Source organism: Platichthys flesus, chromosome 14 (assembly GCF_949316205.1).
Source record: "Platichthys flesus chromosome 14, fPlaFle2.1, whole genome shotgun sequence".
Classification (NCBI taxonomy): Eukaryota; Metazoa; Chordata; class Actinopteri; order Pleuronectiformes; family Pleuronectidae; genus Platichthys; species Platichthys flesus.
In genome coordinates this window covers 11,614,516-11,640,436 of record NC_084958.1, presented here as the reverse complement: position 1 = coordinate 11,640,436, position 25,921 = coordinate 11,614,516, and the positions used below count along the sequence as shown (strand labels likewise).

General features: G+C 44.5%; 1 protein-coding gene across 1 annotated transcript; it reads right to left on the bottom strand.

The window, feature by feature from the left end:
- Positions 1-663: 663 nt before the first annotated feature.
- LOC133968804 (ephrin type-A receptor 4-A-like) lies at positions 664-25,368 on the bottom strand. Its single transcript, XM_062405014.1, has 19 exons — positions 25,130-25,368; positions 24,455-24,522; positions 21,744-21,941; positions 21,498-21,608; positions 20,742-21,096; positions 12,294-12,449; positions 11,121-11,648; positions 9,050-9,174; positions 8,747-8,906; positions 8,527-8,638; positions 7,539-7,597; positions 7,198-7,311; positions 6,915-7,100; positions 6,775-6,836; positions 6,473-6,682; positions 6,110-6,286; positions 4,122-4,309; positions 3,733-3,918; positions 664-1,096 (listed from the first exon to the last, which is right to left on the bottom strand). The coding sequence occupies exons 1-19, from the start codon at positions 25,290-25,292 to the stop codon at positions 979-981; spliced, it is 3,276 nt and encodes a 1,091-aa protein (XP_062260998.1). The 5' UTR covers positions 25,293-25,368; the 3' UTR covers positions 664-978.
- Between the last annotated feature and the right edge of the window lie 553 nt (positions 25,369-25,921).

Below are 25,921 nucleotides of genomic sequence, written 5' to 3'. Positions count from 1 at the left end.
AAATGACAAACATTAAGCGCTCGGAGATCCACTTGATTCTCGGACTAATTATAATGTATGGCATCCATTGAATACATTAGAATGCAAATGTTGTGTTCAAAGAAAGTGAAACCCTGCATAAATAGATTTTGGCATTTATTGCGATGCAATATGGTGATCATTACAATATCTCCTCAGTGTATCTATTATACAATGTACAAACTAGATTAAAAAAATACCATAAATAAACAAAATGCTTCATGTAGCTAATTCTCAGCATCAAACAAGAGACATGAACATAGACACAGATAGACCACACTAATCTAAAGGACTAATTCCACAGAAATAATAATTCATACAGATAAAACAAGAAATGAATAAAAAAACACAAGCAAATCACATAGTTTGTTAGTAGGATCCTCCAGCATGAAACTGGTAAGAGCTTGTAATGGTACATTCTGTCTGGCTCCTCCCCCTCCCTCTCTGGTAACTTTGCATATTCAGAATATTCAAAGATCGCTGGCGCCTTGACGAGGGAGTTTCCATGTTGTGTGGAATTCACGCGACACACACACACAAACACACTCACGCAAACATACGAGCAAACACGAAACACATTTTTATTCAAGTCAAGCCCAAAGCAGCGAAATAAAAAAGTTGGAAGCCATTCTGCTTATGCACATATCAGCCTTCACAAAACGGATCATAAAAGAATCAGAAACAGAGTTGGATTAGAGGATGAGGCTTCAGTCTAAGCTCTCAGTAGCTCAATATTATCTGTGGCCGCGTCCATGTTTTTTTTTGTTTTTTTTTTAGAAAACTCCACAGGATGGAAGTTCACAAAAGTGCTGCTTTTCTCTTCTCGTTTTCTTCTTCTTACTTCGGATTTTGTTCACTTCAATCCACTCCTTGTATTTCCTCTGGTGAAAGGTCTCTCTAAAGTGCATGAATGAGGTAAATGAAATTCTTCTCGTAACAGGTCTTTATCAGTTCTGCAATTCAGACGGGAACCATTGTGTGTTGCATGTGCTGCATCTGAGACAGCATTTCTTGTTGCACACTGGCAATTAGTCTGTCCTGGTGTGATGGTGTGATTATTCCCAGTCTGTCCATCTCCCTGTTGGTGCAAAGACAAAGATACTCATTCAGACGCATGAAGCTACGATTTGTCTTCTATAAAGGAAGAGGCAGTGCAGGATTTTATGCCTCAATGATAACAGCTGGAGGAATAATGATTTTAGTTTTTTAGGGTTTTACCTATTTTCATGAATGTGATATTTATGAAACACCTAAAAAAAATGTCATCATTTGGCACAAACATTTGCTTGGGCACATTGATGAAATACATAGATACATTGGTTGGCAAGGGTCAAAGGGCAAGGTCACTATGACTCTCAGTTCAGGGAGTGATTCCTTCAGAGGCTGCATTTGAAGACAGATTGCATCACAGAGGCGCTGCTTGGCTGTCACAAAGGCTCCTTAAAATGCTTCCTTTCATCCGGGGAAACAAACTACATGTGTTCAGCTCTTTTGCTCGGGCAACAGCGTTAAGAGCTGGATGAGCTGGTGACGCAGATCATGGAAAACCTCTATAGACCAGACCGTGTCTCAGTTTCGTTCGGCCTTCACCCTCCACATGGCCCACGAAGACTGCGTCCTATTGTGTCATGTCGTATAGTGTCATGTCGTTCTGTGTCATGTCGTATTGTGTCATGTCGTATTGTGTCATGTCGTATTGTATCATATCTAACGTAAAGTTTCTCATCGTATCGTGATGTTTAATTGGAAAAAATGGTGAAGTGGTGACAAAGGTCAATTTCCCTTTGACATCACAATGTTCTGCAGAAACATCTTTCTGGCTTTTACTTGAATCCACTCGAGAAAAGAAGAAGACATTATCACCATGTTACCTGTAAGGTAACTGGCTGGCTGAGACACCCATCAGGGGATATTTTATTTTCTTCTTGTCCTGATCATTTTCATTTAACACAACAACCACAACTGATGTTCCATTTATTTGTCAGACATGTTGATGAAAGAGATTTAAATGTTTCCCTACATAAACAAGAGCTTCCTGGGCTTCAGTTCCTGCTCAGTGACTCATCTGAACCACTGTTTAACCTCTTCTCTATTAATAGCCAACCCTGTATAACAATCAAGCTATAACCATAATATCAAGTTGTCTGTGCAGCCACAGCCTGATATAGTTTCTGCCATTGTGCTTCCTGTCAAGCTTCTTCCTGTTAGAAGGGAGTTGTTTCTCTCCACTGTTGTTTATCGAGGGAGCTGTTGAGGTTTCTCTTAAGATCTCTTACTATCTAAATTACTTCAAGATTGAGATTTTAATGTATGTGATTTGGTTCTATATAAATACAATTGAATTGAATTGCTGTAAACCACTGTTGTCTTTCAGATCTGTTTAAGCACATAGAAGAGAGTGGTAAGATAGGAAGTTAATATTAGAAGACAGGTCCCTGAACATGCTGAGTAACATGAGAATACAGTTCCAGTGTACATACACATAACACTCTTAAGAGCACTATTCATCGTAGTGGAGGAATATGTTGTCCATGTACAGAGCGCTTTTATGAGTATTTAAGTGTGAGTTGTATGACACAGAGGAATAAGCTATATCAGACCATTCAGTTGAAAGATGCATTAAATAAAAATAAATTTGACATCAGGGAGATGCTCACGTTTCTCAGCACGTAGGTAACTCTCACTATACAGGAGCTTCATGTGGAATCTGTAAATGTGCTGGATTATCAAACACTGACTCGTCAAACACACACCTTTGTGATGTGGGAATTGTTTTTACATTCTGCTTGTTGACAATCCAACAAACAAACCTGCCGATAATAGAAGTGTCTGGAATATTTCTCCTCCCGATCAGTTTAGTTGAATCAGTACAACGGAGAGCAATGCCATGAATTTCCTTCAAGGTGAGTCCGTCCAAAACGGTTCGGTTGGGGCAATATTTCACAGAAACAAGTGTATGACAAATAACTCTGTCAAATCTCTAAAGGTGAATGTTTAATTAATATGGGTTAATAAAACATACAAAAGTCACTTCTTGCCAGAAGTGACTTTTTTCTTGCCAGAAGTTACTTTTGAGTACTAAAAGCTATATGTACTAGTTCCTAGATTTTTCCTGGAGCTATTGACTCCTCTCCCATTGCCAGTAGATTTTAAACTGAGAATCTCTCTCTCCTCGCTTTCTGGCTGGTGTCGCATGTTGCACAATCCAAAGACGAGAAATCCCTAATCCACGTTGTTGCCAAGATGTAAAAAATAATTAGAACACAACTGTTTATGGCTTTTAAGACGCCAACGCCAGGAAGTTCAATGCCGTTTTGAAGGCTGCGCAGACAAAGTTTGGTGACATGTGTCTAGACTGAGAGAGCCGATAAAGATAAATGTGGACTGCGTACTCATTTGACCTTGAGTGAATGCTGACTGTGTCCGTTCTCATTGCAGACGAAAGCCAGATGTTAGTCGCTCTTTGACCAGTGGAAAAGGGACTTTACTGTGTGTAGTTTAATGCTACAGAGCAGGCAGTGTTAGTGTTTAATGAGGACGAAATGAATTTCATCCATTCTGCGTAAATTCTTCAGTTTTGTTTTTTGGTTTGAGTGTGAATGGGGCGCAAAGGTAGAAATCCTGTTTTGAGTTTCTTTTTTTGGCAGCAAGAAATGTGATGATTAAAAAAACGACTCTCACTTTAATCCATTTCTCACATGAGGGTACACTTACTGGTGTGTGAGAGCCAGAAGACTGTCGATGCTGGTGTATCCCGCTGCTGCCAGTGTGTCTGTGTACCTCTCCAACCCTGCGGACTGCAGCCACTCACAAACCGACCACTCCGGCACACACACTTCTGGCACCACTGACACACACACCTCTGAAGCCATCCCTGACTCCAGCATGGTGGGTGTAGGTCTGTAAACGCAGAGAAAGAGAAGAGGAGGCAGGTTGGTGGAGGCAGAGTTTATGAATAGTGCGAAATCAAAGTGAAATAGTGTTGATTATATGTTTCAAAACATGTCGGTGAGGGTGTGAGAACATTTTAAGGGTCCCTATAGAAATACACATGTATTGGTCCCTGCATACTGCTTTAAATGTCTGTGCCTACGTGTACACACCTGTCCCCTCCTGTCCGACGCAGAGTCCCGGGGTTACGGATGAGTTTATCCAGCATGTTGAGTATCTGGCTGAAGGTGGGTCGCTCGGCTCGGTCTCTCTCCCAGCAGTCCAGCATGAGCTGGTGCATCACCACGGGACAGTCCATGGGAGCTGGCAGCCGGTAGCCCTCCTCTATCGCTTTAATCACCTACAGGACAGGTAGAGGTGGAGGATGAATGTTTTTATCAGGTTGAATCCAAAAGAAAGAGTTTCATAATCAAGACTAAAGAAACTACAGCTCTATGAGGTTGTAAAAGTGCAACATGTTGCATGTAATTCTAATGCAAGTGTGCCAGTATTTTCATGGTGACAATGCTAACATGATGATGTTTAGCAATATAGTGTATTATATGAGGGTGTTTGCACTAAAAACAGAACTTTGCATGGCTTTCCTCTTGCAGATGCACCTCTATTTGACATGGCAGTTCTTCCCAATCATGTGCACAACAGCATCCTGTTTTTTTCAGTTATCATGTGAATAAATCAATTGAAAACCACTTTGAGGTTTTTATATGAGAAAAGACGAGTAGCTCATTAAAACTGCTTTAAAACACAACTGCTGAATAAATAAAAAGAAGAGATAATATTTATATTTTAAAAGCTTCATTATTTTTTGGTTTTCACAGATCTTTCTGGAGCTGTCTCGTCGCCATCTGCAATTTATTCTAATATATTTGAAGCTTTGAGCAGCTCCTGTATCTCTTGTGTGCAATGCATTGTGGGCCCATCCTTAACATAAATAACACACTCAGAAATAATGCACCTTTGGTCAAGTCTAAAATGGAAATGCGACATTAAACTCTGCTGTGGATGTAACTGGATCCCCGAGGAGTTACATGTAGGTTCAAGGATGCTTACACAAACTTATGGTTGGTTGTGAGGTCAATCAAAAAAAACAGAGAAAATGAAATGCAGCTCAGTGTGTATTAATTTGCTGCTATATACAAGTAATTCAAAAATATGCTGGATAAAATGTCTCATCAGTAAATTTCTCTGAAACTGCATAAGCTGAGAAGATGACATCAATCATCTTTGAAAATGTCCATATGCCAGACTGGTCTCTGTGACCTCCTCAAACTTAACAAGCTTTGAGCTCAAAGTGATGCAAATTTGCTTTGAAACAGCATTTTTCTCTCAAACTCTCCGAAACTCTTCAGAACTGATCACCCCAAAAATGTATAAAGTGTGCTTGAGCGTCGCTGAGGGATAATTCTAAGCAGCCATTTCTTGTCAACTTTGTATAAAGTTTAAGTTTTTATCTTCAATAAAAATGTCCTGTGACTGGTGGAAAGCATTATTTCTGCTGTTCGGATTATTTAAAGGCAAAATTTGCAGAGGTTGAAGACACAGGGTCAGAAAACAGCACGTCACACAGAGGGCAGTTTATTTTCCCCAGAAGTCGTCTCTATAAATATCCTAGAGACGGAGAGCCGGTTTCATTCATCCATTTGATAAACATGCTTATTTAAAATCCAATTTGAGGAGTGTAAAAAAGTAAAGGTTTAATTTGACTTCTCTAGAAAGTGGGAGCAAATAGATTATTTATAGGGAAACCTTAATTAAATAATGGGAGAACTGTGACTGATGTTACTGTTTGTCACTGAATCCAGAGCTATTAACTGTTGTTTAGACAGGAAACTTGAAAAGACACTTATCAACATGACTTTATTATTTTTTGATAATCTACCATTTCACTTCTGATAATATTTAACTCATCAATTTCACTGCTTATAATTAATCCAAGTCTCGACAGCAGAGTATCATACAGATGCATGATTGATTTTGTATGAAACAGGTTTGATAAACAAACTGGTGGAGGTAATAACAACGCAGATGATCCAGCGGTTTCATTTGATCGTACCTTTAAGTAAACATCTCATTTCAGGAACTAGCTCACTCTTTTGTAGGTGAGTGGTCTAATAGGTTGGACGATATAAAGATTACTCACATCCTGGTTGTTCATGTCCCAGTAGGGTCTCTCTCCATATGAGACCACCTCCCACATGACGATACCGTAACTCCACACATCGCTGGCTGTGGTGAACTTCCTGAACGCTATCGCCTCTGGGGCCGTCCACCTGATGGGGATCTTCCCTCCAGGGGAAAGGTAAGTCCCAGTGGCCTCCTACAACAGCAGCATAAGTCATAACCGGGTCAGGGACTGAGAGAATTTGTTGATTCCATCATTTAAAAATAAACATTGTTGAATGAAAGACATACTGGCACATGAATGGCATATAAATATTCAATTAATGCACATGTACAGCACATGCCAACATTAGTTTAAGTTTATTTATGCTGTGTGTCTCACCCTTGTAGTGTAGGCAGCCTCTGGGTCGTCCTCCAGAACCCGACTGAGGCCAAAGTCCGACACCTTACACACCAGGTTGCTGTTGACCAGGATGTTCCGAGCTGCCAGGTCTCTGTGAACGTAGCTCATGTCTGACAGGTACTTCATACCGGAGGCGATACCGCGCAGCATGCCGACCAGCTGGATCACCGTGAACTGGCCGTCATGTTTCTGAGATGTTTACACGACAGAGACTTTTCTTTACATTTTCAGTTCACCGGAATAACGTCACAGACAATTACAGAATAATAAACTGTGCTTACGCGAAGAAAGGCATCCAGGGATCCATTCTCCATGTACTCTGTGATGATCATCAACGGCTTGCCTAAGTGGGAAAGGAGTTTGAAACATTAGGCTGAATTCAAACCTGCACATTTATTATCAACACACAACTACCACTCACATCTGGTGATGACGCCCTCCAGCCTGATGATGTTCGGATGGTCAAACTGTCCCATGATGGAGGCCTCGGACAGGAAGTCCCTCCTCTGTCTGTCAGTGTAGCCCGCCTTCAGACTCTTGATGGCCACGTAGATCTCCCTCTTTCCCTGCACACGCAGCCGGCCGCTGCACACCTCCCCAAACTCTCCTACACACACAGAGCAAACAGCAAAGTCAGCGCCAAGTCGGCATGTGTGTGTGTGTGGGTTTGCATGAGCTTGTGCAAGCGATATGATCAGACTCACCCATGCCAATAACCCTCTCAATGTGAATACTGCTAACATCGATCTCCTTGGCGAACTCGTGGATGGCCTGATCGGGGTCCTCATAGGTGAACGGGTCCACGTAGATCTTCACCCCTGGAAAATGGAAGGGAGGAAGCGAGGGACGAGAGGAAGGTGTGCAGAGGAGGGTGACAAATATGAGTTGTGTAACGGCTGCATATGTTATGTAAATGTGTTTGGCAGTGTGTGTATACGAAGTGCAGAGAGACGGAGGAGAAAAAGAGCATCCATCTGTCTCTCTGTTGTTTTGACAGTGTGTGTGTGTGTGTGTGTGTGTGTGTGTGTGTGTGCAATGTGTCTACCTGGGTTAAGATGTTTCTCCTCCTCTGAGTCCTGCCTTGTTTTGCTGTACTTGCTCCTCCTGATGAGACGTAAAAAAAATAATGGACATTAAACACACCGACAGAAATGACAAGCAAGATCTTCCCTGTCACTTTCTCTTCACTTCATGTTTTTTACAGTTGGGTGAACTGATAAAGAGACAGTCACTGTGCGACGCATCGCTTTTAATTTGGTTTCTCTTCCTGCAGTGGCGCACTTTCATTCACTGGGCTTTCCAGGGTTCACCTCGATGAAATGAATGAGAACAGAGAGCCACGGGCTGCGGGCTGCGGGAGAGACAGCGAGCGAGCAGATGAAAGCATTTAAGGCAGAGAGGGAGGAGGGGCGCCGCCTCGGGTAGCACAAGATAAAAGCTGTTTTCCATTAAACAAAGAAACTGTCAAAAACACCTTTGTGGCTGAGCAGGTGTATGTGTGTGTGTACGTGTGTGTGTGGGGGTTGTGGACGTGCATGCACTCGCACAAGCTACTGTGCGAGACTGTGCACGCGAGGGGAAGCTGACACACAAGCTGCGCTGGTGAAGAGACAGTAATGACAAGTCAGGGACAAAGGGATTATCACTGTCTCCACTCTAATCCCCTTTAGAAGCTCCAGGTAACGCACACACACACACATTATTTCGGCGCTCAAAACTAGGAGAGCTGTTTGTGTCTGTGGGTGTGTGTGGTGTGTGTGTGTCTGTGTGTGTGTATGTGTTTTTGTGTGCATTAAGTCAGTTTGGTCAAAGCAGTGGTCAAGGCAGAGGCGGCACTGATGGGAAACTTCAAGCCGACCTAACAAGCAGATAGGGCAGCACGCTTTCCAGGATGCCTTTAAGTGTGTATTTGTGTGTGTGTGTGGGTGTGTGTGTGTGTGTGTGTGTGTGTGTGTGTGTGTGTGTGTGTGTGTGTGTGTGTGTGTGTGTGTGTGTGTACATGTGTGCGTGTGCGTGTGCGTGCATGTGTGTACCTGCGGCTAATGATGAAGACAGCTGCAGATATCAGCAGTAAAATCCCAACCCCGCTGACAGACAGCAGCAGGAAGGCTGAGTTAACTCCTTCTCCAATCAGAGGGAAGGGATCTAACGGGGGAAGGACACAAAAGTCACCCGCCAGAAAGTTAGAACTTCATCATGGTAATAAAAGTTGTGTGCGCGCTCTTCAAGTTCTGAACATCATTGTCACAATACCTGAATTGGTGGAGAACTCGAACGGAGCGCTGAACTCTCCGTACCCGGCCGCTGTGCGGGCACGCACATGGAACACGTACACCGTGAGGGGGTTGAGACCCGTGACGTCCACGCCGCGAGCGAAGGTCCTAATTATGCGGTAGGACCTCTCTCTCTGATCCTGATTAGGGGACAGAAAAGAGGGGTCAATTTCCATTCGCTGACAAGAAATCTATCTTCATCATCAGCGATACACAAACAGCGGGGCCGCATATTGACATTCCCGAGAGCTGCCCGAGCTGCATTAACCTGCAGGCGGCTCACCTTTTCATAGAACTTGACCTCGTATTCCAGGATGACCCCGTTAGGCCGGTCTGGCTGTTGCCACGACAACGACAAACTGTGCCTGGTGACATCGATGACGAGGATGGATGACATCGGAGAGGGAGCTGAGCGGGAGAGAGAGAGATGGAAAGAGATAATTCAGGCACAATGGTGTGACTTTCTATAATGAAATACTGGATGTTCTGTGATAGTAACGTCTCTAATCATTTCACAGGCCTGCACACAGCCCTAAGGTATGTACGCTGTCTGTGTGTCAACAGGCCCGTTGACCCTGTGCACCTGAGAGCTGACCCAAATCCCATTTCTGCCTATTCCACAGGGACGAGACCTATCCTCCACTCTCTCTCCTCTTACATCCCTCCATTGTCGGGGCCTTTGTGGAGTTTGTCCTCCTTTGTGGCTGTTCACATGATACCGGGGCCATATGGCGGCGCAGGTCGGACGTGACACATCCCAGACACGCTCTCGTGCTGTGCACACACAGCCAAGTTATTTCCCGTGGGGGGACAACTGGGAACCGGGCAGGTGTGCTACTTTCTAAAACGCCAGCATAAAGTCTTAAACCAATGACAGTTGAGATGTAACAGCGCGCAACAAAAGGAAAGCAAACTAATGGAGAGCATGTGTGAGGGAACGCCACGGAGCAGCTGACACCCTCTCAACTAAAATGAAACACGTCATAAAACCGGGGTGATTTTTCAAACACTTCCCCGGTCAAGAGCTGACGCAAGGAAAATCCCACAGTTAGATTAACTGAGGTTTTTATTTGTCAAACAGTTTCCTCTAGGACTTCAGGCAGCCCTGTCTGTTTGTATTTAAGTCAGCGATTTACATTTCCAAGAATGCTTTCTTACATCCACTTGAGAACACCCCTACAATTAATTGAGCGGTTGTTAAGTGTAGGAGGACAGAGTAATAACTATGGCAACTGTGACAGTGATAGTTAGAGCAAGCTTTTCCAGTTGAGAGAGAGAGAGGGCGAGGGAAGTGTCTTGTAGTTGTGTTACATGCTGATGCTAATGGAGAATAATCTCTACCTGTTCCATGATGGATGTGTCCTTTGTGTGTGTTCGACGTTGGATTTATTCTGTGATGATCCATTGTAGTATTATACTGTATCATCAATGCAAATCTTAAGCAAATGTATTGGTTATATATATAACCGTTCTCCCTATCGGCTTCACACTTGGCACGTGTATTTTGAAAGGCCAGAGGAAGTGCTGTGTTCAATTTGGTGCGATTTGGTCACGTGATATGTTCAATGTTAATAAGCTTGGAAAAAAACGGGCCACCAGCAGTCTGTGGTAACAGAATGAACCTCCAGAGACTGTGAACACAATAGGGTCCAGACTTTCTCTGGAGTTGGTCTTTCACACATGAACAATGCAGCAGAAGATTCTCCGGTTCAAATGTGTTCACAACACAACACGTGTTCAGAGCAGCATGCAGGACATTACGTATAAACTCCCCGGCAGAGATCAAGTGTTTTTGTTAACAGGACACCAACAATTGCATCGGACCTCATCAACAAAACTCTGAAGACATCTTTGTCTGCGTCTTCTATGTGTATGGTAGTACTTTTTCATACAGAGATATTTGTATTCTCTTTATTTACTTTTTAGGTTTTGCAAACTGTGAATTTTTTAGAGCTAATTTAGTTCGTAAGCTTTATAATCTTTTCTGGACGAATCATGCAGTGATTTTAAGCTTTAAAATATATATAGTCTATATTAGAGTAAAATATATCAATTTCAAATATATTTACTTATTATTTTTAACGCAAAAATGCATCAGCAGTTGGTGTTCTGCAGTGTTTTAGAGTGGACACCAGCACTATCATGCTCATATATAACTACATATGGGGCTTACTCATATCATGCTTCCACAATTTTGAACATTACCCATGGGGCCTTGCTCCCTTGTGGACCATGTGCACCGAGCAGCAGATTGCATTGTGCTGACCCACATACAGACAGAACATCTATAAGCGCATTTTTACTGCAACAGTCAACAGTCTGACAAACTCAGTTATAACACTCCTCATTCTCACCAGCTTGGTTGGTGGTAACGGTGACAGACACGCTCTGGGCTGACCCTGCACCGCTGGCCAGGGAGACCCCGTTGCGTGCATGGACGATGAAGGTGTAGTGCGTGTGGGCCCTCAGCTCGGTCACCACCACCCTGGTGGTTTTCAGGCGGGTCTGGCCGGGGGAGAAGAGCACATCGGAGCCACAGGGAAGGCAGAGCTGAGAGCCGGAGCCAGAGCCGAGTCTTGGGTATTCTTCAGATACAGGTCTGCTCTGGAAGACGCCCCTCCCTGACTGGCTTTCTGATCCCACAATGCCCTGGTCTGACTGCATCCCTAGGCCACTGTGCTGAACCTCAGGCTTGGAGACGTTGTGATTCCTGGGGAGGTCCTTGCCGGCGGTCCGACTGCGGCCCCCTGTTTGACAGATGAGACACTCCAGGCTATAGCTGGTGTCGCTCCTTCCTCCCAGCCGACGGGGGGGTGCCCATTCCAAGACCACCGAGGTCTCATTCACAACTGAGATGAGCTGCTGCGGGGCCGAGGGCGGCTCTGAGGAGGACACAGGGAAAAACCTGAGTATTAAAAAAAACGAACCACATATACCGCACATCCTGTACTACACATCAGGGATAGTTGTTGGCACGGGGGCTGAAGTGTAGACATATTGGATCAGACCCAAAACCACGTAGTTCCTAGATGTTTTCGGTGGGCTGGATGTTTTACTTCAGAGGCATTTCTCTCTCACTTTGTGTGTGTGCGTGTGTTCATGTTTCCCAGGCGAAGGAAACCACGTGCTGTATATAGGCATAATTAAGTTTACGACACACAGGCTGAGGTCTCTAGCTCTATCACACACACACACACACACACACACACACAGAGAGAGGGAGAGAGGCGGAAGGGTGGGTGGGTGGGGGGGGGGACATTTATTCACTCCTCTTTAGTTTCTTTAGTTATCACTCCCAGACAGGATGTAGATGGTGGCTTAGTCATAAGTAATGGGATCATGAAACAGAGGTGGCATTCAGACAAGTTTGTGTCTCCCTCTGTTTGGTAAAGATAGAGAGAATGGAAAACAATGAGTGTTTTTTTTTCGCTTTATTTGCCAGCAATGCACACATGTTGTCTGTTTTCACTTATGCAATATCTTAATAGCGCGTGTGTGTGTGTGTGTGTGTGTGTGTGTATACTTACGGGTGCAGGCCATAGAGGCAGGGTCACTGTCGGCACGGAAGAATCCAGAGTGGCAGTCACAGACTGTTGTGCCTTCTCTGAGCGCGTGGCTGTGGGGGGGGCACTTGGAGCATCCTGAGTCAGAAGACTTGGCCTTGTAGAAACCAGCAGAGCAGGCTGCAGAGAGACACATCTCCACTTTAATATTCATCCGTGCAACATTAATAAAAGTCTACAACATTCAAAGATTCAATGTTAAATACCCACAAATATTCCTAACTTTTGAGTGCATTCAATTAGTATAGGCCACTGTACCAGACTCTTTCAAGGCAATGTATGGTCACATGGTCACGTATGTGTCACTGTCCCAGTGTCAGTGCGTAACAAGACACGCAGAACTATCAATGAGAATAACTTCTACAACTTAACATGGAAGCTATTTATGTCAATAGCTAGTGGGGTTTCTATGGTGATGCACATGTAGTAATAATAGTATTTGCAGCATTCAGTAACTAATTTGGACGTTGGTTACCATGGCATTGGCTGAGGCTTTGAAGCTTTTACACGAACAAATGCAGCTGGAACCGTAAACTCCTCGATGGAGGGACAAATTGATACGTTATTGTTTTTCAATCACACTAAACTAGATTTATATGCGTTTTTCTGACAACAGAGAAAATATTCAATCGGGCTTAGGGTTCAAGAATGAGCATATGAGGTGGAATGATGTTTTACTAGTGATAAAACAGTAGAGAAAATCCAAAATATTTCAAACTGATACCTTTCATAATATTTTATGTGGAAGAAAATGTATTAAATGCATCTTTCAGGTCATTTGTTTTGGTAAGAAACACTGCACAAGGTACTTTTAAAATCTTAAATTATTGGTACGTTTATTGAAGCTGACCCCTGACCCTTCATACATGATGTCTTCTAATTCGATCTCTTAGAGAGCCCAGACAAGTTACTCAGCAGATGGGATTTTTTTTTTTTTTTTGCATTCAAGCATTTGAATCCACAGACAAAAAGTATAAAGAGAAATCTGGAGAGAGACACAGATACAGCACGAGGAGCAGCGGGCACTTTGATTTCTTTTATCTTTGGATTTTGATGAGCAAAGAAAAAAAAACACACACGCACAAAAGAACGCTCGCTGATCAGCTCCCACTTACACACACAGACACAAGAATCACTAGCAGCGACCGCATCAGAAACTCCACGACGCCAGCAGCGTATAACTGACATTTAAATATATGAACGAGGGGGAAACAGAGAAAGAGAGAGGGTGAGGGAAAGACAGGGGGGGGGGGAGGACTTCATGCATTGACGGAGCAACAATACATTAAATGGATGCATAATTATACTGCTTGACATCCACTGGTGAAGCAAAGGAGATGGCAAAGTGTGCCTGGTTAGAGCCTGGCTCTTTTCTCTCTCTTTAATTTCAGGAGGAAATCCTTCATTTGTTTCAACAGCAATCATTCTTTTCAACACCTTTTTCATCATCACTCCCTATTCATTCTCCTTTCTCAATCCCACCATCTTTCCGGGCTCCCTCCATCCCCCCAACCCTTTCACGACTGGGATGAAGACATCCCAGTGGGAGTGGAAAGGAATGTGGGAATTATCTGTGTGTGTGTGCGTGTGTGTTTGTGTCCGGTGTGTGTGTGTGTGTGTGTGTGTCAGCATGCTTTATGACACTCTCATCAGTAGATGAGAGGGAGAGGAAGTCTCCCCTGTAATCTACTCAGGCCGACCATCCTGCCCCATCTGCGTGAGCCTCCGTAGATTTGCTCTTTCACACACTCACTCGCCCCCCCCTTTCACATTTTTCACGACCTCCCTCATTCGCTCCCTTGTGCACTTCCTCATCGACCTCCACTTACACGGCTTTGTGCCTCTGCTCACTCTTTGTGCATCCCCGTACTGATCCCTCTCACAGTCAAAAACCCGGAGAAAGCTTTGAAGCCAGCGCACGGTGTTTACAGCTCGATGAACTGATACCGATTCAGATGAGACGCGCATGTGGACCCTGTACTCTAAACCAGTGAAATCATAAACACATTTACAGCTGATAAGAGCGGCTTTCATCCGGCGAATGGCTTATCGTACAGTCAGCTGATATCATCAGACAGAAACACATTGTTATCATTCTCCTGCTGTTCGGTACATTCCTTTCTTTCTTCTTGTCATCAGAATAGTCAAGTCAGCCGTGGACGGGAACCAGAGGGAATTAAAAAAACACTGAGAAAAGTATTTGACCTGCTGAGGATTTAGAGGTTGATTACAGGGACTCCAGAAGACGCTGCCAGGGGGTGTAGCACGCCGCCTTTGTCTCTGTCCCACCCAATCCTCCATCCTTGTCCCCAGCACAGAGGACAAAACGAAGAAGGAAGAGAGAGAAAGGAGGAAAGAAAGGAGCAAGTGCTGAAGCCATAAACTTCCTTCAGAGCCCTCTCATGTCTCTGTTCTCTCTGTTCTCTCTGTAGCCTTTTGTGTCTCTTTAAGCGTTGGTTTCAAAAAGAGTTTGGGGGGGGGGGCTAGTGCTGGTGACCTGGAATAAGAGCTCATGAGGGCGTCATTAACCCAACATTAACCCTGCACTGCGCGGGAGCCTGAGCTAAACTGGACACGACGCACACACCTACTGATAAGATAAGGTGAAACCTGGGTTAGGTGTGTGTGGCTGCGTGTGTGTGTGTGTGTGTGTGTGGGCATGTTCACGTTCTGCCTGTTAGCACGACAGTTAATATGCCGTTATCAGCTGCTGGGCTGTTTGAGACAAAGAGAAAGTGGCAGAGTCTATAAGGGATGGGAAAAGGTTGACTGGGAAAGACAGAGCGAGAAAAAGACTGACAAAGTGTGCGAGATAAAGACGAGGAGAGAAAGACGGGGGGGGACAGGGAAGAGATACTTAGGGGAAGGTGCCCTTTGATTACTATCAGCATTGTCGGCATTTGCATATGCATTCTTCTGCCCGCGAAAATGCAAATGCTGCTCATTGTAAATCCAACTAAGATCTTCGTCCGGCACACTGTATGTGTGTTGTGTGTGTATTCTCCTTGACCCCGTGTTATCTGTCATCATCCCTTGTTCCTTCCCTGCGGAGGGGTGTAGTTGGAAGGAAGTACCCCTGACCGCTCCACCTGTCTCTGTGATGGATAGAGGGAGGGACGGAGTGACGGATGGACGGACGGATTGATAGACTGTCACTCGAGAAGGCGGAACGCTATTAATCACAGGGGTCAAGCCCTGTTAATTAAAACCTGCAGAAAGGCTGGAGGGGAAGACACGATTCTTATCTTTGCCTACTGTATGGCTTCATTGAAAGGATCGCCTGCCTCCCTCAAGGATCAAACCGACCTCCCGTGTGAGATTGGTGCAAAATTCATTTCATATCTTCCATCTCCTCACAGTCAGTTTGCATTTAAAACCTTGGGGAGCGTTCTCAATGGAAGCCGCGGCTTTAAGTTTGTCTAAATTTAAATACTAACAAAACACTGGTGGTTCGAAGAGAGAAGTGTGTGTGTGTGTGTGTGTGTGTATGTGTGTGTGTGTGTGTGGGTATGCCTGCCCAAAGCCAACAGAGCCATCATTAGCATGTGAAAGGGGCTCGACAACAATGCCCCCCCGCGCTCCCCATCACACTCCGATCACCCCCGCCACCAGCAGCAGCAGCACCCCCCACCTCTGACCGCGGATCAGGGAGAAGAGACGGAGAAAGAGAAAGGAGGGATAATGAGAGCAACATGGAGAGAGACGGAGAGCGGAGGTTGTTCCGCTGCCAGGGAGCCACAGACGGACTGGTGGAGCTGGCAAACCGCCTCTACATTAGGAGCAACCTGGGAGAGGGAGACAATAGCTCTCTCTCTCTCTCTCTCTCAAACACACACACACACACACACACACACACATACCTCGATTGTGATGGTGGAATGCAAACCATTACCCCCACCTGGGTTTGACTTGCTTCAGAGTACAGACAATCACTTGTGCCATTCCAGTGTCTTTGGCTGCCTTGTCACCTGCCAAACAGACACTCACACACGCACACACACACACACACACACACGCACTCTCACACACACACACACACACACACACACACACACACACACACACACACACACACACACACACACACACACACACACACACGCACTCTCACACACACATACACATACACTCCTTTGCCCCACTCCTCTCTGGGCACTCCCGGGCAGTCCTCCAAACTGTCTTTGTTGCTTATAAAATTGGATATAGAATACACACACACACACACACACACACACACACACACACACACACACACACACACACCTACACACTCTAAATCTCAAATCCAACATACTGAGTCCAGAGACGCGTTGCAATAATTAGAGGCACTGAATACAGCGATTACGCACTCTTTCTATCATCTGCTCACTCTCTCTCTTTCTGTCATCTCTCTTTCAGTGTGGCTCTCTTTGCTTCTGCCCCTGTCTCTCTCTCTCTCAATCTTCCCTCTTTTCATTCCTTCAGTCCAAATGCTTTCTGCCGCCGACGAGTCCCTGCAGGTGCATTGCAAAAAAGAAGCATAACCATGAAATCTCTCCGGATGGAGGATAACACAGAATCACACACACACACACACACACGCACGCACGCACGCACGCACGCACGCACACACACACACACACACACACACACACACACACACACACACACACACACTCACACACACACACACACACACACACACACACACACACACACACACACGCACACACGCACAAACACACACACACATTCACACACATTCCAACCCTCCCAGAATCTGAGAAGAAACGACCAGTGGAGAGACAGTGAAACAAAAAGTAGGAGGTTTCTCTGTCATTCCCCCTCTCCAACCATTCACATTTTAAATTCTCTCTGTTCTTTCTCCACCGCTCGCCCCTTGTCTCTCCAACCTTGTTTCCGATCCTCCCAGACGGATCGCAGCTGTCAAACTTTTGACGTCTTCATCTACCTCGGTCATGACCCTGCACTCTGCAGCTAAACTCCCTCTCTGTGCATATGTGTGTCTGTATGTGGCTGTCAGTCAGAGCTTTTGACGTCTTCATCGGGCTCAGTCGTGACCTCGGTCTTAACCAGGGGTCTAAAGAAGAGGGGGAGTTCCCTGTCTCTTGTGTTACCCCGCTCGTCTCCTTTGCACCCGTTGACGAACCCCCAGCAGGGGAGGGGCGGCTCGGCATTGATGCCTTCTGCTGTCAGTGGCCTTCTTTCAATCCCCCTCTCGGCCCATTCAACAGCTAATCCCTTCTTCCTCTCCAAAGCTTCTCCTCTCATCCTCTCCATCCTCATTACTCTGTGTCAACACTGAAAATGAACTTTTCACATTTCACCGCTTTGGCTAAGTCGACTCTTGTTTCAGCTCAATTCAGCAGCAGCTCTTGGGGGAAGTTAGATCACACTGACAATGCAAAGGTATTCCTGCAGCAGATGGTAGACAGTGAAAAATGAAAAACTGCAAGTTAAACAAATTTGCTGAAAACTGCAATGAATCTAACTCATGAGATGTACTACACATAACAGGTGGCCATTTATAACAGAGAAGAAGAAGAATGTGCAAAGATTCTACGCAAAACAAGGATGAATGAACAATTTGTAGGATTTTGTCTCAATGAGAGTCTGGATTAGTTTTTGAGCGTTCGCTATAATTTTGGTTACTTAAAGGATTAAATTAAAGAAATAGAGAAATCCATGCATTTTATTCCTTTCACTAGAATTATATGGGAAGACAGATAACATCATCATGTGCCTTAACATGTGAAGCTGGAGTCAGGGGATGATTAGCTTAAGCTAAGCATAAACTAAAAATGAGGGAAAAACTGTTAGAAGTCACTTCCAGGACTCTTAGTATAAATCTCTCTATCTTGTTGTATAGAGAATGTTTGTGTTCTACAAAATGCGGCACTATTCCTTTAAGAAGCGTTGTCAATGCAGCCTGTAATCACAGGGGGTATCTGTCCCTGCTATGTTTGAACTAAGTCTACTTGTCTGTTATAGAGACTAAATGAAGACATGAGAGTCTAGAATATCCAGAAACCTTTTGACCTCTGGGACGGGACGAGACACAGAACATCTAAATCTCCTGACAAATCCATCTGCCTTTTACCTCCATCTTGCTCTGCTTCTCCCCCTCTATAAAATTCAGATTTAAAATTGAAGCAGCATTAAGGCGAACCATCCAATACCGCAGGGTCAGAGTTTTTCGCTGAGCAGCGTTCGGTATTCATCCAGACTTTGATGGATTCCCACTGATGCAGCTGAGCCCGGCCAACAGCCTGACAGGCGGCGAGAGCGGGGAGACGGAGACGGGAGCAGCGGATAGATAGATGGCACTTCACATCTGCTTGAGGTTCAACAGAGTCAAGGGTCTCTCCTAAATCTAAGTGAGGAGGAACATCTTTCAGGCCTCAGGGACCCCCCCGCAAACCTCCTCCTCTTTTCTGTGGGAACAAACGGGTTGAGCTGGGGTAAAGGTTTTTGAGAACGTTTGTCACTTCAACATTTTGGCAACTGCTTTTTCCTGTTTCAAAGAAAAAAAAGGATTTTTCTTCCCTCTTTAACGCCAACTGGCCACAACGGCACCCCTCTTTTTATGTCCGTCTCTGTCTTTCTGTCTCTCAGCATCTCTCCGCCTCTCTTTGAATTATGGGCCTGTTTGTTATACAATTAGCCTTCTGGGATAGGCTGCATAAATAAAACCGAGGGAACAGATCCGTTAGTCCCCCTCCTCTCCCGGTCTCTCTCTATCGGTCTCTGTCCATCTGCGTATGTGTTTGTGCAAGCCAACATGTTGTGTGTCTGTTGTGTGTGAAACTGAATTAGGGGAGTGAAGTTGTAAAAGTGTCTCCAGCGACTCTTGTCCGACTTCGCCCAACTCTCTCACAAAGACGTGCACATTTTCGTTGTCACCACAATCCCAACACTCACTTACAAACATTCCACGTCATCCATGCAACATGTATGTTGGGGAGAGGTGTGAACAGCTTGTATAGTTGTTACTGTAAAGTTCAGGCCAGATTTGTATGTGACAGAAAAACCGTTTTGACCAGATGGCCGTTGTTATGTCAGCACACGTCACACTAAGACCTGAGAGCTTTTACTCATGAGACTGCATTCAACTGTAAAGACTGCATGAAACACTGTTCACAGCCTCGATTTATTAGAATAAACAGTTAAAGTAAAATATAGGACATAGATTGTTTTTTGATTGATTTGATTCAATGTGATTCATAATATAGATATAGTTATTGTCACTACTGGCAGTATAATGGAGTTAGATTTCAACTAATTGCGAGTTACTCAACAATGCACCTATTTCATTTTCTTGACCGTCCATTGAAAAGGATTCTCCTGTCAGGATACAGTTAGTTGAGCCCAGCCCACAGTACAGTAAGGCACCTGGTCAGTGTGTTCCAAGTTCCATAACATCAGCACCCAAAAGTTCCTTAATTAAAAGTGTTGGGGTTGTTTTTTATTTTTTCAGGTAACAATGCAAAAAGTAGCATTTTATATAATGGGTTCATTATTGACTTCAAGGTGTTTTTTTGGCAGAGCCAGGCCAGCACATGTCCCTCTGTTTCTAGTCTTTGCTCTCCAGCTAAGCTAAGATAAACTAAGCTAAGCCAAACTATGCTAAGCTAACTGTCTCCTGGATCCAAGTCATGTCAACTCAAAGTAGCCGTTAACGACCAATTGAATTAGCACATTTCCTCTATTAATGAGGGTATGTTTTTACCCCTTTCAGTTTGTTTGTGGGCAAGATAACACATACACTACAGGATGGATTACCATGAAACCTGGTGGACGGATGTGGTATGGGTCAGGGAGGAGCCTATTACATTTTGGTGGGGATCTGGATCAGGACGGATCCAGGATTTAGTTTTTTCACTTTCTTGAACATTGCGAGATTTAGGCAGGATATTTTTATTTTTTCCCCATTTTCACAGGCAGCAGTTCATGTATCTTGATGAAAAACCAGGCATGATAACTATCTATGGTATGTGTCCAATGTTGTGCAGCATTATTTAATTTAAAAGGACTAGCCTCGGCCTGAGGAGAAAGTCCTGATGTAATTTATGATTGTGGAATAGGTGGAAGAAAATACCCACATGAATAAGTTTTACTGTGGTGTTGTGGAATGCAGTGCATGGTTACATTCTGCCATTACCAGCATTTAACATGGGAATGTCCCTTTAAGACAGAATGTCTGAACACATTCTCTGAAAATGATGAAAATAGTCCACAGAATAATGTTTTCCATCATTAGCGAGCAGCTTGTGAAGTGACTGTCACTCATAGAGACATGGGATTTAGAAGTGGCGACACAAGGGGAGCAGAGGGTGTAGAGCTGGAGAGCAAAACGGATGAGACAACTCCAAACAGCCAATCACGGTGAACTATTCCTGTCGCATCCCTTACCTTTACACGCTCCCCCCTTCTCCTCATATCCGGTGCTGCACAGACATCCACCAATAGGCACGAGCCACTCTCCATCAGCCCCGCAGTACATTTTTGGCTCATCTCTCTCCTCTGATTGGTTGACACAAGACCCCCTGACCTCCACTAAGGAGGACGTATCAGCACCGGTGACGGTGTCGGGGAAAGTCGCCAGGTTACGGATGGTGAGCGGGCAGGTTTTGAAGAACACCCTGACAGACACCAAGGCGATGCAGGCACCAACGTCCTGAAAGGCCAAGTAGAAGCCCTTCCTGGTTGTGACCTTCACGTCCCGCACCTCAGTGTTCAGCTTCATGATGCGGTCTCCGACGTCCACCTGGATGCAAACAGAAGGGAGCTCGATTAACGGAATGTGCGCTAAACTGTGTCAGCGATCAATCCGCTTGTTTAACCCAAAGTGGCAGCTGCAATTGGACCACGACGGATCTTCACATCTTCAGCATTTGGTTCTAGTCCAGATGAACCAGCACTGATTACTAAGGTGAAATAAGCTTTAATGCCCACAACGCTTAACCAAGATGTCATGATAGTAACGCCTCCTGTTTCCCCCCTGGGATGGTGAAATGGACGTCTGAGATAAATACCCTTGTCAAACAAATAAAGAAATTACAGCCGAGTGCCAGGGCGGTTTACATTTTATCAGGATAAGAGCAAATTAAGGAGAGTGGAGGAGGAAGGATAGAGAGCTCAAGCCCTGACGGAGTTGATTAGTGTTACCTGGGTGAAGCTCTCGTCTGCCGCCACGGTGTCGACCTTAATGAAGCTGCTCTCTTTGATGTAGCTTTCCCTGTCTTCGTTTGACTCATGGTAGTACAGATTGAAAGTCTCCTACAAGACCAAAGAGACAGAGAAACCCCCCAAAAAGAGACTGAGGTGAATTAATCATTTTCGGTGCTCGTCTTTTCTCTTAATATGATAATGAGTCAAAGGAAGTTGAGGGAACACAGAATGATGATGCTGTACCTTGCAGGTGCCGGTGACGCCTGGCAGGCTGTTACAGTCTCTCAGTGTGAACTTGACCTCGACGTAGACCCGCTGGGCACCGGACCTCGGGATCCAGTCCGTCCTGAGCCAGTTGTTCTGACTGGGCTCTAGGACGTTACACACCTGGTACGTTCTGATGGGGATGTTCTTCTCGTCCATGATGCTCACTTCTTCCCACTAAGAAACAAACAAAGAGACTCACGATTGTATTACTCCACTCAGAAGGTCATAGGGTGACTTCATTTTGCATGTTTTGTGAACACTATTACGCTCCGTAAATATTTGGATTTAATTTCTAACTTTTCAGGCACCTGCTGGTTTCCAATCATGCCAACAGAGGGAAAATCAGCTTCGAGAAACTTCATGGAAACAGATGCTCCATAAAAGAGATCATTAATCATTAAAAATCGATTGCCAGAGCAGCTTTTCCTTATAATCAGCTGCCAAGTGGGAACGCTACTGTCAGAAAACAATTTCTGGGGGAAACAAACTGCAAACAAATGTTTTGAAAAGGAAAATGTGACTGTGGAAGAATCTTGTATTTTTCAAGTTCGCAGATTTCAGATGATCATAACAACAAACAACATATTAACTTCAACAAATAGGGGTCTCTCAATCAAAAACAATAACGAAAGGCCTTGTTTGATGATGTCGTGAAGCTACAGAGTTGTTGTCTTCAACACCGTTGCGTATGAAAATCGACCTGATGCAGCCTAAATCATGTTCTCTCATGAGGTAATGTATTAAAGAATTATTCACGTTATGCAGCAAACGAATTAATGAATGATAATGATCCATCACGAGTGACCAACACGAAGGATGCAATCAATGTGAAACCAAAACCATTTGGGATAATGTAAGAACACAAGTCTATTTATTTTAGTCATTTTGAGCCATTTTCCTCAAGAATTGTTAAACGTTATATCGTTGAAGTCTCAAAACAATTGTGGCATGAAGTAAAATCAATGACATAGCACTAAGTTTGAACCAAACTCTAATCACCAGCCCTGTAGGCACAAGCCTTGTCAGAAATACTCTACGGAAGCGGTCACCAGAAAAGGCGTGCTCACAGCTGAGGACTCATCGTGTTTTTCTCTCTCACTGTCTGGCTCATAAATACAGACAAACAAGTTCAAGTACATTTCCGAAGCTGGGGAGCATCCTCTGATTCACTGCTGTCATTTGAAACCTCGCAGGCCTACATTCGTCCCGCAGTGGATGCTGGCTCAGATTTGTCGCGACTCCCAAGGTTTTCGCAGTCACATTTTCATACAAGTGGAACAGGCTCATCCTTCACTGCACCATCCATCTCCATCGAGCCGACTGTTTGCCTTGTGCCGTGACCCTCCCAATGACTGCCGGGCCTCCCCACTCCAAATTGGGTTTTTATTACCGCTGAATGATAATATGTGCTCTCCCTACTACTGAGAGCTGTATACACACCAAATGTGCCGTGTCCAAAGAGGGAGAAAGAGAAAGGAGAGTGGGTGTATGTGTGTGTGTGTTTGTGTGTGTTTGTGTGTGTGTGTGTGTGTGTGTGTGTGTCCAATTAGGCCTGATCGATACGCCATCAGGGACTGATATTACTGACTGATATCGGCTCATCACAAGTATATTGATTTAATGATATTGATTAACAGATGTGCTTTGGCTTAATTTGACCTTTAGTTATTTTAATTTAAATGCATTATTTATGTTTTTTTGTATCAATCGTTGGATCTTTCAAATACATTTTCATTTCTAATAGGGTTCCCTTGTGAAAATGTACTGCTTTAATGCCTTAACTTATCAACATTGGAATCGGTGTCGTAACCGTGTCTTCCTACATGTACAAGATGTGAATATAAGTGTCCGCATGAGCATGAGCGCGTGGTTCTGCCTTTGTGTAGTGTGTGCTTTTGAATGTTTATTATGTGTGTGTCTTTGTGCGTATTGGGGTGGAGGGCTGAAAGAAAATGCTGTCATAGGGTATGATGCCTCCTTGTCTGGTCTCCTCTGGAGTCTTTGTCAGTAGACAGAAATCACAGCTGTCGGAGAAGAAACAAAAAACGCTCTGCACTTGCCCCTACCATACAGAGATGATGTTTTGTGTGTTTGAACGTCGAGCTAAAGGATGCGGAAGGTGGGGGGGGCCTGTAATCAAAAGCTCAGTGCGTGCAGACCAAGACCCTGTCAATCACGCAGCTTGTGAGAGAATGAGAGCACGGCGACTGAAGAAATACGAGTCAAGTTCACCAATAACTCTCAAACCAACAAAGAGGTGAGGGACGTTCTGAGGAGAGGACAGAGGGAGGGAGAGAGAGGACACGAAGATGGCAGATCGCAACGTGCCAACAATAAAAAGTACAGAAAAGATAAGAGGAGATGACATTAAAAAACAAGATTTTTCCAGGAATCATTCTGGCAAATGCATGGTAGTAAAAAATCCCTTTAAAAAAATCACACCCACCACCAGGCTGGTCCATGCCTTCTCCTGTGCCAAACACAACGCCAGCACTCTCATATTAGCACTTAAGCTCGGTGAACAACAGCACATTTCAAAAATCTGTGGGATGATTATTTACAGTTTCCAGAACAAGTGTGTGTTTGAGAGAGGGAGAGAAAGAGACGCTGTGTTTTCCAATGAGAGAACGGGCTGTAAACAGAGTATCTGTAAAACACAAAAAAAGAAGAAAAATGCTCCCACTCACCCCTCCCTCTGATGGACTGGCTGCCCATTTCAGCTCTCCTGGCACTGTCCTGGTATCCAGCAGGGTCACTGAAATGCACACACACACAGGTGGCATCAAATACAACATTAAAAATTATTGATTTCCATAACAGTGTGGATGAGCTCAATATTATACTTTGAAGTTAACCACACCTCAATATTTCCTTTAGATCACTGGGACAAATTGGTTGGTTCCTGTTTATTTGCTGTAGACTAAGATTATTTATATTGATTATCTTCATGTTTATTCTATATTATCTACGTGATTTCAAAATGGCATGTTGGTTCAAGTGCGTAAAACCCATTTCGAAGTCAAAGAAACGAATAAAAAGTGATTTTTGGGCTTCAACTGCTCATAAATAAAAGTCTTCCACACAGAACTCATCACTACACTGCGCGCTGTAACTCGTCCAGAGAACATATCCAAGAAACAACAGACAGAGGGACCCTGCAGCTGAACTCCCTGAAGACACAACTCTGCGAGGAACCAGGAGCCTTAACAACTGGGCAATGTTTCCGCCCAAAACCTAAATTAAGTGCTGTTCAACTTTAACGCAGATTTGCATCCATGCTGTATCTTCCCTTCCCATACTGGCTGGGACGATGCGCACCGCCACGGCACCAGCTCCGGAACCCCCCCTGCTCTATAACTCACCTTCGTTCGGCGGATAAATCCTCGTCCTCGAACACGAAACCAGCGAAATTATCCAGAGCAGGGTGGAAAATATTCGGCATAAATCCGCAGCCATGTAAGATGCGTGGAAGCGTGCGTGCCCCCAGTTGGCTGCAGTGCGCGCTCCTGGCTGAAGCGGCTCCATCCCGGTGGGAAAAGTGTGCGTGAATGAACCCAAGTGTGGAAGCGAGTTGGATGCAGCGGCGGATACGCGGGGCGGTCTCTTCACTCAGATGCTTCCCACAAACGGCATGTGCCAAATGACACAGGGTTTATGAGGTCCGTATCAGCACTTAGCTGCTTATTGTCTTTAAAAACATCCTGAAACATTTCTGGAAACATAGATGGGTTATAATTTTGTAGATTTGGTTAATTGTGAGGTCTTGGGATTTCAAACACGAGCCTTTGGGGAAACATTAAAACACTTTACTGCATATAGCTGATTGTAGATCTTAAGATTGATAAACATTGGTGAGATGTTTTATTGTTGAGTTTCCAATGAGACGTTCTATGATCTGAAAGGAGCAGTTTTGGTCAAACTTTGAACCCAATGATCCCAGTTAAATATTAGGATACACTAATCATGTAACAGTGATGACCAATCGGACGCCACAGCAGGCATGAGGTCACAAACGTCATCACCTTTTTTTCGAATCGCATGGCTGTTGCATGAATTTCAAATCCTGATTTGTGTCACAATTTCCTAATAAGATTGTTTGAATTGGGGAGGAAGCCTGTAGGAGGCCCTTTGTCTTGAGGAGCATTTACACTGAG

Bases quoted from the DNA above. Each gene is read 5' to 3' on its own strand.
- LOC133968804 (XM_062405014.1), bottom strand. From the start codon at position 25,292: ATGGAGCCGCTTCAGCCAGGAGCGCGCACTGCAGCCAACTGGGGGCAC. The intron at 21,609-21,743 runs GTACAGCATCAT...TTGGTCTTGTAG, and splicing joins GCGTCACCGGCACCTGCAAG to GAGACTTTCAATCTGTACTA. The intron at 11,649-12,293 runs GTAAGTATACAC...TGTCCTCCTCAG, and splicing joins TGCCTCTATGGCCTGCACCC to AGCCGCCCTCGGCCCCGCAG.